This window comes from Liolophura sinensis, chromosome 1 (genome assembly GCF_032854445.1).
Source record: "Liolophura sinensis isolate JHLJ2023 chromosome 1, CUHK_Ljap_v2, whole genome shotgun sequence".
Taxonomy (NCBI): domain Eukaryota; kingdom Metazoa; phylum Mollusca; class Polyplacophora; order Chitonida; family Chitonidae; genus Liolophura; species Liolophura sinensis.
The window spans coordinates 63,389,839-63,404,171 of NC_088295.1; the positions used below are offsets into that span (position 1 = coordinate 63,389,839).

A 14,333-nucleotide genomic window follows, 5' to 3' on the forward strand; every position below is an offset into this window, starting at 1 on the left:
TTTGCATGAAGGATGACACTGACTTGTCAAATGGAAGCAGTATTAGGACGACTCACTTGGTCTGCTGCTGTGCAAGTTGCCGAGAATCCACTTTGTGGTGACATCAAAATTAAACGCTCTCCATGCCAAGGCCATGTCAGGACTGATACCATCAGCTAACGCCTTTTTCAACATCTGGTACAGGGACTCATTAAACACCTAAAGACAAAAACGTAGACAGAAATAAAGTATCACTTTACACACATCATTCATTTACATAACAATGGAAATGATGATTACACAACATACTCAACGAATGATTTTAACAAGGTTTTCAGGAGGTGTTTAAGTATTGTTCTAACCAAAGCAGACAGACCCTTTATGAAAGAGGTTACTGTGCTTTGAAGTCATGCAGTTTGTCAGATACCTGCTGAAGGGTAGTGGTTTACTCCAAGTTCCCTAATCTCATTCATGCACCCACAATCCTCAGAATAAAATGTGCTTATCGAGTTTAGTTTGAGTCCAGACTTTCAGCTTGAACTAATTCAGTGCACAACTCGGGGTTTCTTGAATACAAGGCATACGCTCTAAACATTATTACACATCAGGGCGCTTTTATTCTATTATTACTTAACATCATATGTTTGTCAGTACAAACTTCTAATGGCCATACCTTGAAGTGGTGTTGCTTAGATGCCAGTCTTACATTCCTGTAGGGACAATGAGCAGTGACCAGCTCATCAAAGGCTGTTTTAAACAGCTCTGAATCATGAAAATTGTTGATGCACTTGCCCAGACAGCTGATCACTTGGTTAGCATTCTCTACAAACCTACAACTCTCCTGAAACATGTCAACATGTACATGTGGAATTCATTCTGGGACCAGTGCAAATAGTTATAAATCACCTTGACAACGTGCCAAAAAAACATATTCCATTGAAGATTTTCTCTGAATGTGTTTATTTACAAAGCAAAACTACAATTCTCACTACATGGACAGGTAAGATTTCAGGAGGTACAGTTTTTGACAATCTGAAGCTCTATCCATTTGACAAAAATGGGAACAACAGAATGCCCCTTGCCCTAAATCTTAATCTTTTCCTTTGTATGCATAATGTCATAGAGTTGTAGTCCAAGAACTATAAACTCACATTCTTCAGGTGTGACATGACTGTTTCCTCTTCACCAAACACGAAGCTGACTGTAGAACACAGGTGAACATGATACCCTAGTGGTGCTGACATCATGAAGCGTAACACATGGCGGCTGAAACATAAAAAGTCAAACAATTCAACACAACCATGAAGAACTTATATGTACAACAGCAGAATATTTCTCACAAGCGGATATAAATTTCACACAAACGTAACCTGAACAAATGTGAATATAATGACATGTTCAGTATACTCACATACAAGTCCATGTTCCACCACCCCATCTCCCCCAGTCTGGTATAAGCATTATACATTTGTAACTAATGGGCGGGGCCTTCAGCTGACATATTTACGATGATAATGATTAAATGCAACTTCTTGATGATCGGTTTGGAAAGGTCTATAGCTAACCTCACGTCTGTTCTGAGTCTGACAAATCTCCTTACACATTCACAGCCATGGCAGCTGATAATATGAACACGTTATTGTTTGATGCGACTTACCCAGCAGGCAGAGTTAGGACAGCTGAGCGTGTCCCTGTGGTACGTAACCTCAACACAGGCTGACCTGTCACCAAGCTCTTCCAGGAATACGGCTCAGCCACCAGGGTGCCAGGGGTTATGGGTTGGGGGGTAAGCTCCTTCCCAGGAGAACCTAAAATATGTAACACAGATACAGCTGATGCCACAGTACAGAGTACTCTCAGACTCGTCTGTTGCATAATGAAGCAATGCGTCCCATGGAACCGGAGTATATAATTTATTTATTTAATTTGATGGTGTTTTATGCCTTACTCAAGAATATTTCACTTATACGACTATGACCAGCATCATGGTAGGAGGAAAGGGGAATATGTAAGTTCACAAAGTTCCCGCTGCACAGCTCTATGAAAGTGACAAGCGTAATTTATAAAGCAGCCTATAGAAACCGAAGCACACGTTTTGCAAGATGCTTTACTGATCAAGGGTTAATATTTTTGTGAAGCCCTAAACTTTTCAACAGATCCTAATTGTTAGTCTGTTCCAGCAGTGACCCAGAGGGTATCAGTGGCATCACATCCATATTTCTTGCCTCAAAATCCATTTGGCGAATACATGCGTACATCTATATGTATATCCATTTTGAATGATGGAATCAATCAGCCTGTGTGTGTTACGTGGCAAAAACCAGATGTGATGTCAACGGTCCCAATAAGGTCGGAAAAGGCCACCACAGAATCCAAGGTTTCAAATACAGTTTACCAGATTGAAATATTCTAAAAAAAATAAATCAACCTGTTTTTCGAGATATGTGCTTCATGTTTGTAGTGTTAATGTGCATTCATACACACGACATTTTAATCAAATTATATGAATAGTAAACAGAAGACATCAACAAAGCAGCACCACTGCAATCAATAACCATTAACATGATTCTAAGCACAGCGATGTGCAGGATGTGACTTTATCAACACAAGCCAGTGATTGTGACGGTGCTCAAGCATCTCAATGCAAATCTACTTCCAAGTGCATCAAAAAAAAAAATACTGTCTGCCCACATGGACTTAAATATAAATACATAAAAAAGTAACAATGAAATGTGACCTTTAGATGCTATCAAAAACCATCCACATCTAGAGCAAATTATCTACAGAATATACCTTCTGATTCATCAGAATCCTCTATAGTCAGCCATTGAGAAAAGAAGTCATCAAAAAAGTTTTAATTATGTAAGAGTAAACAGCATCCATGTCCTGCAAAATACTGTTTCAAATAAAGACTAATCACTTTATATTTCACACATCCCCATTGTCACTTATTAAAAGATGTGAGAACAACAGCAAGTGGAAAAGCCATAAACTCTGCATGGTACAGGTCTGTCCAACCTTTCAACATCACCTCATTAATATGTGGATAGTGTTTTAATTTGACAGGCCCATTTCAATGCCCACATGTTCACATTGCTGACTTGACAAGGCAAGGAAAACACAAATGATGCACAAATCTAAGTATAATAACACCAGGCTGACCAGTACTTAACAATACCCCTATCATCAGCAGCAAATGAGATGTACAGAATAAAGTGTAAATTCACAATAGTTATGGCATCCCTCGTTAGCTGTAAGTTGAAAGATAGGATGTCAAAATTATGACTGACAGGCCGACCAACCAACAAGACAGACAGAGCAACTCATGGAGCCGCTTGTCAAAGCTAGAAATTGAAAATCCTGATTTAGGCCAAGGATTGAACCTGGGTCTCTCGGCCAGGTGACCATACAAGTCTGTTCATACCTTCGAGCAGACTACTGCTGGTGCCTGCTGACATCTCCTTCTCTGTATCTCTATCCTTGCCCTTCAGACTGGAGTGTGACTTCTTCTCTTCCACAGTCACGGGCAGGAGTGGAGGTTCAAGCCAGCGGCACAACGCCGAGGAAGAAACCACGATCTCGGTCGGGTTGAGGTTATCGACAACTGGTCACAGGTTAAGGAGGAAGTGCTCAATACAAATGTGGAGTTTCATGATTTCTATTAACAACAATACAAATGTTTTTTGTCACAAATCTATTTTGCATTTTTAGTACATCTTGTTCACTTATGCTGAAAAGGATACATAAATAATGATGTGCTTTGTCATCTCCAGAGCCCTGAAAATAAGACAGATAAGACAATGAATACATGAGCATCTTTAGCAATGACTAAATAAAAAAAAACAGATATTTTGTTGTTATGAGGCCATGATAGTGAATGCAGTTCTCATGAAAGTTTGACTGTGAAAGCTTGTTAACTTAACGTACTAAGTAACATTCACAACAGATAAGGCATACATTATACATCTCTCTATTCACACCTTTTTAACACTAAGCCAACCAAAATACCATCTGAAAACAGAAATAATGGTGGTACTTGTAAAATTATTTATTTCCTTATTTATTTATTTATTCGATTGGTGTTTTATGCCGCACTCAAAAATATTTCACTTATACGACGGCGGCCAGCATTATGGTTGGAGGAAACCAGGCAGAGAGCAGTGGAAACCCACGACCATCCACAGGTTGCTGACAGACCTTGTGAAATTAAGGTAAGCCTCCATGACTATAACAGCCAAACACACAAAATGTATGGAACAGTAACATCAGTTAACATTATTAGAGTTTAATAATGGCAGTTCAAAGAGAGAAATGGCAGTGGCATTGAGGCGAAGAAAATAAACAGAATGCTCCATAAAGAAAGGCCAACATCATGGTGTATTAGAATAAATTAGCATAAATGGAAAGACAAATGTGAACAAGTTGAAAGTAAATTAAAAGACACCTGATGACACATTCATGACTGAGATGAATATTGTAGCTTGAATTATTATGCTAATAATAGATAGGCATAGCTTGTAATCATTTTTTCTTAACAGTATAACACCAAATACATTTACACACTTTTCTAAAACAGCTGGAACATAACAGTGAAAACACATGCATGCCATATTGCCTTGGCAATAATTGCTGACAAGGTAACAACCTGGCAATATTGGCGTAGTGACAAGCAGAGTCAGAATTTCATGGTGATAGAAGAAACCACACTGAAACACGAATGTTCCCTATGTGTATCTTTTGGCTCGAAATTAAGGGGAGGGGACGGACCTTTACCAACTCTATAACAACTCTCAGGCCCATCTTCAAACAAGGTCTTGGGCTAAACCTAAAGATATGCCTTGGTCACAGCCACTGACATACTGATACAGTTAAACTTAGTTTTGTTTCACTGTTGTTTAATGCAATACTCAAGAACATACAAAGCTACACAAGCCACGACAATTAATCACAAAGCAATATTGAGACTGCTGTTAGAGAGAGAAACTCTGCGTCCTGTTCTCCAATTTAAATATGGCTTTGTGAAAACTCAGCTATTACTGACTACAGGACACCACAAGGTCAAAAGAAATACTGCACACCTTGAAGTGGCAAGCACTCCTCCGTAAGATTGGACCTGAATTGTTTAGGTGGGTAAGATTCTCAATTATAGCTTGGACCTGAGTTGTGTAGGTGCAATAGGTTGGCCATTATAGCTTGGACCTGAATTGTTTAGGTGGAAAAGGTTCCGCATTATAGCTTAGACCTGAACAGTTTTTCATGCAGGTGGGAAAAAGTTTCCCCGTTATAATACAGGTTTGAACTGTTTCAGGTGGAAATGTTTCTCCATTAGAGCTCAGCCCCAAGTTGCTTTAGGCTGGAACTTCCCACTTCCACTATAAAGTGCATATTAATTTCAGAAAAATGTCCACATGATTGTTTCACTTATTGTTTGACCCTTGAAATTCTGTGTCTGCTGTGATAGGAGGATACTCACACTCTGGGGAATGGAGGGGGAGGGTGCACTGTGGGTATGGGTGGGGGTTTGAGAAGTCTTTGAGGAGGAAGGATTTACCCCTTGGACACCAGGTGTGCCCTTTTTGTCTTTCCCTGTGGCAACTTGGGTGGGTGCAACACACTGTAAGACAACCGGCAAACATTCACACAACTGTGACACATAGTGAAACACAGCACCACCGGATCTCACTTTATTATTACAGACAACATCAAAATATAATACACATGACAAGAATCAATTATCCATTATTAATCTACAAGTTACGAGCACCATTCATCTGTGTAATACAGAAATTAGCCATCCACATGTTTAGCTTGGCATTAAACAAAAACAAACCCTCTCCCGATGAAGCTATAGTTAAAGATATGTACCAAGGACAATAGCTAATGATTATGGTTATCAGTTTAACTTCGTGGACAGGAGGTCATTGTACATGTCAGTGTGTACAAAGATTTAAGCTGTAGATTCAACACAATATCAACGGCAAAGCTGAGAGGTCATGTGAGATTTGCACTTGTATGTGGTAAGGTGACACCAATTTTGTTTTTAGTTCTGCATGCAAGTGGATGCCAAAAAAATCAAAATATGGAATAAAAACTGAAAATACACCTTTTTATCATTTCCCGTTTCCATACAAACAAACATGTAAAATATGTGACAAGAAAAAAGATGCCAAAATGGTCTACATTTTTCATTAATTAGATGATTTTCAAATTTCATTCTTATTTTGATACTTTCCTCCAGCATTGAAAAAAGATCTATTCTGCGTGTAACATAACAATTAAAATTGGTGTGGCCTAACACAACTGAACACATGCAAAGTGAGACAAATGTATTAGCACAACATTAGAGGACACAGTTACAGAGCAATTGTTTCCTGTTTCCCAGACAAACAAGATAGTATACAGGAACATACCTTTAAATCAGAGTGTTTATGATTACACAGATAGGTGTTTGGTTTGTGGAAAACATACAGGCTTCTGAAATTGAAATCATAGTAAACTAACACTTACTGAAGGCTTTGTGAAAAGATTTATTTATTTATTTCAGCAGTGCTGCATGCTGTACTCAAGAATATTTCATTTATATGACTTTGATCAGTATTATGATGGGAGGAAACCACACAGAGCTCGAGGGAAATCCATAACCATCAGCAGGCTGCTAGCAGATCTTTCCACATATAACTGCAGCGGAAGCCGTATGAGCAGGCATGAATTTGGGACGACTACATTCGTGAGAGGCTCTTCAGTCATTGTGCTGCATTAGCGCGCTAACCACTCATCCAAATGAAGATCTCTTTGTGAAATAAGCCACACCTTTAATACAGGATAGATTTGTCACATCTGTCACAGGAGTTCAGCCATTCTGCTATAGGTTTTACGGTTCTTTTCAGTTGTTACATAGCACTTAAGTATCATTCTGTGCTTAAATGCATGCGGTGCATGTCAGAATGGAAATATCATACGTAATTTTGCGCTATTTGTAGTCGAATGCTAGAAGCCTGTTAGCTTGTGAGCTTGTAGTGAGCTACTGGATTACCATCCAGAATGATGAGACTGGTTAGTATTGTAATTTACCTGAAGCATTTGAAAAAGACATCGTAATCCATCCAAAACTTCTTGGGCTTCATCTCCCCACAGTTCGTCTCTGACCTGTCTGTATCAACTGGAAGCTCCTCCCCCAGGTCTGTGCTTAGGTCTCCTGTCATGAGAGCATCGGATGGGGAGCCTAGGGCAGCTGCTGAATAGAAAGAGAATGGGGACTCAAGCCATGTCAGTAATTTGGGGGTGGGCAGCAAGAATTTGGGGGTGGGCATTAAGAAGTGGGGGTCATGGGGGCATGATAGCGTGTTAGCAATTCTCAAAGTGGTTGCATTCAGGTTTTTCAACAAAATATACCTTGAGAATTTAGAGAGACAACATGCTCAACAGTTGATGCTAAATGCCAATAGCCAAACTCTCCCTTATAATAGCAAACCAAACAATACAACACAATTTACGTTATTTTCTATACAGGCAAACATGACACTAAGCATAAAAAAGAATGAAACCTTAGTTAGGCACAGGAGGATGTTTTTGTATCTTCTTTTAATGTTGTGTAGAAGTCACTGAACACTTGGAAGGTATCATCTTGTTATACTCTGTGGATTCTTCATGATAATATAACTTTTTTCTCAAATAAGAAAACTCACCAAGGTATATTGGCTATAAAAAAACATTATTATTTTTTTTCTTACTTTTTAGTCATGTTCTTAGAAACATCCACTCTTAACTAAGACTAAGACATTTATATTATGGACCATATTTTATAGTACTCCTCAACCATATTTTTCAATAATCTTGTGGCATATACATGTACTGAATTGTTGGACTCTTTCAAGCAGGGTAGTGTCAGTGGTAATGGGGACCTGTCAAACGCCCAGCAGCAGGTTCCTTTCAAATGTTCCTGTCCGAGCTCATTATAATGACATCACATTAAAAACAGTAAAAAAAAATGTTACACTAGAAACTGATACATTGTAACAGCATAGACATTTTGGACAGAACAATGGGTGAAGGTCCTGTTTCACACTAGCACCAGCTCAGGGAATTACAACATATGTCCCCCTCCCCACCATTGGCAGGTGTTTATTTACTGGAACAAGTTTGACAATGCTGTTAACTGGAGTGTGTTCAGAGAAAACATTACCAAATCCAGAAAACACATTATAATATACAAAAGCTTACAGGGATGAGAGAGCGCATGGAGAATGACAAGTCAAAATTACTATCCAGGACAACAAAGGTTTTAAATTTACACGCATGCCTACAATACAAGCATACTTCTGTTTGAACAACAGTAACAATAGTTGTGCATATTAGGCAAACTAAATGAAAAAATACTTATTAGCTGTTAATTCACTCATGATCACCCAAGACACAAAAGATTCTCAAATTGCTCACAGATCAACAATCACTGACAATATTATCCACTTTCTTGAAACTCCTCCCAATACCTTACAAAGCGATCCATTGAAAATTACATTACACTGGCAAAAGTTTGAGAAATGCAACCTACTAAAGACCTTAGAATATTGGTTAAAGACATGATGGAAATAATCTCATGAAAACTAACACACTTTACAACATGGAATTAAATACGACATGTATGCTCAATGTAGTGCTGAGGCGTGGCCTAGCAGTGAGAAATTCACAGCCACCCACAAGCCAAAGGCCCATCTATAGATGTTTTTTTATTTGATTTGTTTTTTCATTCAAAAAAATCATTCTATGGATTTTCGTAGAGCTTTAATTTTCGCTATCTAAGAAGGAATTGAAAAATTATCAGTAGTATAAATTTTTATAAGCTTCATTACTACTTTAATACAACACATCAAACATTATAAAGTTAAGAAAGTTTCATTTGAACACCACAAAAAAATTTTTTCCACAATACGCAGAATAGCCTCTTTAAATCACTGTTAAGTGCAGTGTGTATGAGGAATAACACGTACATGTGGTTAGTTTGGATAGAGAGCTTCCCTCTGTACCTCTCAGCTGATCCTTCTCATCCAGCTTGGGTGACTTGGGCTCTTTTATACCAGCAGCACTTCTGATCCTGTCCTTGGGGAGAGTTTGACTGCTAACTCTGCTAGTCTTCCGTTCATTCTACAGTGAACAGTGACACAGAATATGATAGAAGCAGATATCTCTGGAGTGTAAAACATCAGTGTTTAGTCTCAAAATATGCAGTAATATAGGATGTCACATTCTACCTGATACTCCTCACAATTCACACGATTGGTCAAGAGACATATATACACATGTATCACTGCCTGTTGCAATTTAATGAAGACATAAGGTAATAAAACTTTTGAACGTTTTAACATTTGTCCAATATTGTACTTATAAAGGTTTGAAATTATATTAGATGTTCAGAACAATAACTTTTGTAGTTACCTCAGGCTGACTTATCTTGGAACCAGACCCAGGCTTCTTCTTCCCAACAGGAGTTCCAGGTTTCTGAGGGGTAATGGATTTACTTGTCAACTCTGTACTACTCTGAAATGATTAAAGAAATCATTTGCAGTCAGATGTTTCTCTTCAGCAGGCTACACAACAGCTGCATTTTAACTGTCTAATATACAGGTCTACTTTTTTATTTTCTTTGGCCAAACTTCAGCAAAAAGTCCAATTCCAGGGGAAACATTGAGCTAAATTCTTGATAATTAAAGTTCATTCATATGGCCTTATCAAGAGTCACACAAGTAATACTTCTGCTTATGAGGAAGAAAACGGAAAATGAAGAAACTCACATCTGATTTGATTTTCTGCGCATTTCCCGTCACCAGTACTTCTGGAGCGTTTTCATCAGTCTCCAGTATACACATGCTGGCACTGGTGGAGGCACGGGACCTGGTACCTCCGCGCTCTAAGGCAGACTTGGGACGATATCTGAGAGTACAGTGCATGGTCACAGCATACATAGTATCATTTACCACTTGAGTACTTAGAAAGCAAACAAGTCAAAGCATACATGTTCTCATATAGTCTGTGAATAATTAAAACACAAAAGCATAGAAAAACTCATGCTAATATTATCTGGACTAAAAGATTCATCTGTAATGAACAGTTTCTGTTCATTCGAAAAACTAAATGAATAACTGCCTTCAGTCTACCCTGAATCAGGTTATTACCATATGTGGACAATAAAGCAAAAATTTCTCAACCTTTTCCCTTTCTGTCCTTTTAGACATATCACAAGACAAATGTTGTATCCCCGGTGACACTGTACATTATATTTCTGTGAAGAGCTCAAGTCAACAAATATACCCAAAATACAAACAATATATATAAAAGTTACCAATTTTACCCCACACAGGAGAAAATAATCACTTCATGAACAATGAAATGTTTTATTGGTTGAGGACTTTGTAGTGCAGTCTTCCATGACTTATAATACATAAAGGTAGTGAGATCAGTGAGCCTTACGTGTCAGAAGGAATGGGCACAGGACTGACTTTGTAGTTAACAAATGGAGAGGTCAGCTCTAGGCACTGGATTGGCTTTGGTGGCTCTGGGGGAGCTGACAAAATATAAATCCATAGGTAAGCATAAACAAACATTTAACTACATGTACCTGTTAAATTTAAATCAAATGTTCACATAAAATGGGAATGACATAAGCAAATCATCTTTTGGTACATCACAAGAACACTTGTAAGATTGCCACAATTGCTTAAAATATACGTTTCCTCACCATCAGTAATAGTACCAACATATCATCTCCTGATATTTAAGTTTGCTCTCATTTTCAGTGAAAATTACTTTACTGTTACGGAGTCACTACTGTAAGTAATGTTTGAGTGACAGGTGGCACAGATCTATCATGATACAGACGGTGTGAATGAATGCATGATTGGGGTTTAATATCACACTGGCAGTATTTCAGCCACATCATCATGGTGGTCTGTCAGCAGCCTGCAGATGGTTGTGGGTTTCTCCCTGGGCTCTGCCCGGTTTCCTCTCACCATAGTGCTGGCCACCGTAACGTAAGCAAAACAGTCTTGAGTATGACGTAAAACACAAATCAAATCAATAAATCATCAACCTGTGAAGAATGTGCATTACAGAAGTCTTACACCACTGAGCTGAAGTACTTACCTTTAGGCTCATCGGATGGTGTGGTTTTCTTGACACGTGGCCTGATGAGCTTCCAAGCAGGTACATACTCGGGTGGGGGAGGGGGTGTGAGGGGACATGACCGCGTCTGTGTGATCCATACAGGGTGGGGGGTACAGGTGTGACAAACCATGTTGTCTTAGCCTCTCACCTGCATCAGCCTGTTAACAAAGGGATTAAATTTGTATTTTAATATGTACATACATTCATATATGCCACCTTCATGCATACTCTTTCTAATGACATATTTTTTTTGACAAAAAAGTCTGAAAAGAATAAATAAAAGCAACACTGAGCCGTATTCATGCATTAAAAAATACAGTATCTATGGTTAGCAATCAATGTGAATTAAATAAAATGAATATGGAATATTCCCAGATAAATATATACTTTCATCCACAAAGAGACCGACACTGAAACAACTGCCAATTCTGGAGCTAAAACATAATGATATCCTGCATATCAACTTCTATTTTAAAAAAAGAAAAGATTTAAGACGTACCACTTCTCCAAGAACCGAAACTTTGGCAGGGTGCTTTGGAGTACTCCAGTAGCTGGCAAATACCACCACTTCTGGATTCTCAGGTATTGGTGACTCTTCTGATACACCCTTATCTTCTATACAATCAAAACACAGACAAAAGATTGAGCCAAGGGCAATACACAAATAGGTAATATATTACACTGGTTTACCGATTGCATGAATAATTGAATGACAACAGAGACAATCTATGAGCCAAACAGTAGTACATGTAAGGACATATCAGAACTAGGAATCAAAGAAACTGTTATACATTTATATCAAAAATGTACATCAAAGACATACAAAGGCATGCACAGCTACATTCATATTATGTCATTACTCTATAAAATATCCCACCCACTGTTAAAACATGTGCTTATTCAATATTTGATTTGGACATGTTAAATGCTCATTACCACAAAATTTATTTGAGTCGTAGTTTGTTTATTTGATTGTAGTTTAAACATAGCTGTCCGGGTATTTTATTGATTTGTTTGTTTATCTGATTGGTGTTTTACACCATACTCATGAATATTTCACTCATATTTATGGTGGCCAGGTATCTGACAAACCCCCTATGTTAAGCAACATAACGTACAGGGTAATTCACCTACAGGGCTGACAGTATCACAGGCATAATCAATAATGCCTGTGTGAAGGCTCAGTGAAAAAAAAACATACACCTGTCATTTAATAATGATGCATGAAGCCAGAAGCCTACATCAGCATTTAGGAAGACAGACATGTAGAGCATCTGAGCTAACGCTCAACAACAACTGTAGAATACATCTAAGTGCTCTTGACTTGTATCAGAACAGCTGTTATTAAGTTATACATGCTGTCAAAAAGCTCCAGTATCGCACTCCGGTATGAGAGTGTTACATCAATATAGACAATAACATTGATTATCCCACATTCACAACACTCATCTGAGCCAATCGATAGATACCGTACATCTGGGCTCAAGTGATGTCATTCATGTCAGGAAGCATTGGCACATGATGAGCTTAAACCTAATGCATCATAACTAATGCAACTCAAAGAACACCTGGTTTATCTGAAAAGGTTTGATACTGCTGGGCTATATACTTGCCAGGTGGGTTTTCAGAAAGCTATTTCAAAGCTTTTTACTGCACAGGATAGTATAGTTTAGCATCAGGTTAATTGTTTCAACCTCTAATTGGACATAATGTCTCTCAAAGACAAGACAATTCATGTAAATGAACAAACAACAACCCCTGACTTTTAGAACTTACTGCTTTTGTCTTTGTCCTTTATCTTTGTCCTTATCTTTCTTATCTTTCTTGTCACCGTCTTTGGATTTTCTGAAAATTGAACACCAATATGCTTATTTGCCTATGAAGCTTAAAGAACAACCAGCATTAAGGAATACAGACAACTGGGCCCTGTTCACATTCCTAATGTAAGACAACATACTTATGTTATGTAGACAAATGCAGAATGTGATTTCACAATAGAAAAGCCACAACTGCTTGACACTTTTAGTCTCAATAACATTCTGCTTTAAATTCCATGTTTCTCTAATCAATCCTGTCATCTGTCAAAGGTAAAAACATACCTTTCTCTTTGGCATCCTTGGCCCCCTTTTCCTTGCCATCCTTCTTTGTGTCAGTTTATCAGCCTTTTTCTCATTTGTGATGGAATCTTTATCTCCCTTCTCCTCTTTCAAAGCAGTATCCTACAAAACATAAACATGATCAGATATATACAAGTAGATGACAAACCTTAACTCATCGGTGCTATGACAGTTCATCCGCATCAGCATATACATGTATTCTGTGTACATATGGAAGACCACTTGCCTCAGCTATGTTGCTAGATAGAACCATGAACAAGGTAAAATGCTATTTCTGTTAAAATGCCCAAACAGCACCATTCTACAAACAGCTTAGAAATAGTAGGCAATACTGACTGATATAACAGACAAATACTACAACGGACAACAGGTGAGATGTTTATAGACTTACAGATAACACTGAGCCCTCTTTCCTGGAAGGGTCTGGACTAAGATCTACATTTTTCTCCCACTCTTGGAGTGGCAGTTTCCACTCCGGTACAGCACTCCTCAGTAACTCCATACCTCCTGGATGTGGCCTTGGCTACAAATCACAGCAAGCACAAGATCGTACATAGAGATTTGCGTATACACCTATGTACATATAAATACAACATTTGTCAATTACCAAGTGAAGTCAGATTTTTTAATGAAAGATTACATGTGGCTTCAGTGTTGCAATGCCATCATTATTAAAATAAAAACCCTACATATTTTCATGTTATTGTGGATAGTAAACTGGTAACTGCTTTGTAAGCTACACATTCTGTCTTGTAAGCTAGACATTCTGCTTTGTAAGCTAGACATTCTGCTTTGTACATGTAAGTCAGACATTCTTCTTTGTAAGCTAGGCCTTCTCCATGAGTAACAAAATAAACTAAATTTATCTTTGTTTTGAAGTAAACCAAATAATCATAGCATTACCAAAATGAATGGACAGAAAGGTGAGCAATGGTGCTTTAAGAAACACTCAACAGTTAGATGCAGGCATCTGGCTCTAACTAAGCCTCTCTAATAGATCATAAGACAACTAATCAACAAAGCCAAAACTACCTGCAAGCAGCATGAGTAAATGATTATGTAGACACTGTTAAGGGAATG

General features: G+C 38.1%; 1 protein-coding gene across 1 annotated transcript in view; it reads right to left on the reverse strand.

Moving 5' to 3' along the window:
- The window catches only part of LOC135481754 (androglobin-like), a 42,055-nt gene that overhangs the window by 13,491 nt on the left and 14,231 nt on the right, over nucleotides 1–14,333 (reverse strand). Inside the window, 21 exon segments of the mRNA XM_064761433.1 lie at nucleotides 57–198; nucleotides 653–820; nucleotides 1,131–1,245; nucleotides 1,637–1,787; nucleotides 3,404–3,583; nucleotides 3,723–3,756; nucleotides 5,453–5,593; nucleotides 6,390–6,453; nucleotides 7,051–7,213; nucleotides 8,967–9,120; nucleotides 9,412–9,513; nucleotides 9,768–9,906; nucleotides 10,444–10,537; nucleotides 11,116–11,245; nucleotides 11,247–11,294; nucleotides 11,636–11,743; nucleotides 12,909–12,970; nucleotides 13,236–13,289; nucleotides 13,292–13,355; nucleotides 13,645–13,751; nucleotides 13,754–13,776. Of these exon segments, the coding sequence (XP_064617503.1) occupies nucleotides 57–198; nucleotides 653–820; nucleotides 1,131–1,245; nucleotides 1,637–1,787; nucleotides 3,404–3,583; nucleotides 3,723–3,756; nucleotides 5,453–5,593; nucleotides 6,390–6,453; nucleotides 7,051–7,213; nucleotides 8,967–9,120; nucleotides 9,412–9,513; nucleotides 9,768–9,906; nucleotides 10,444–10,537; nucleotides 11,116–11,245; nucleotides 11,247–11,294; nucleotides 11,636–11,743; nucleotides 12,909–12,970; nucleotides 13,236–13,289; nucleotides 13,292–13,355; nucleotides 13,645–13,751; nucleotides 13,754–13,776 (2,243 nt within the window).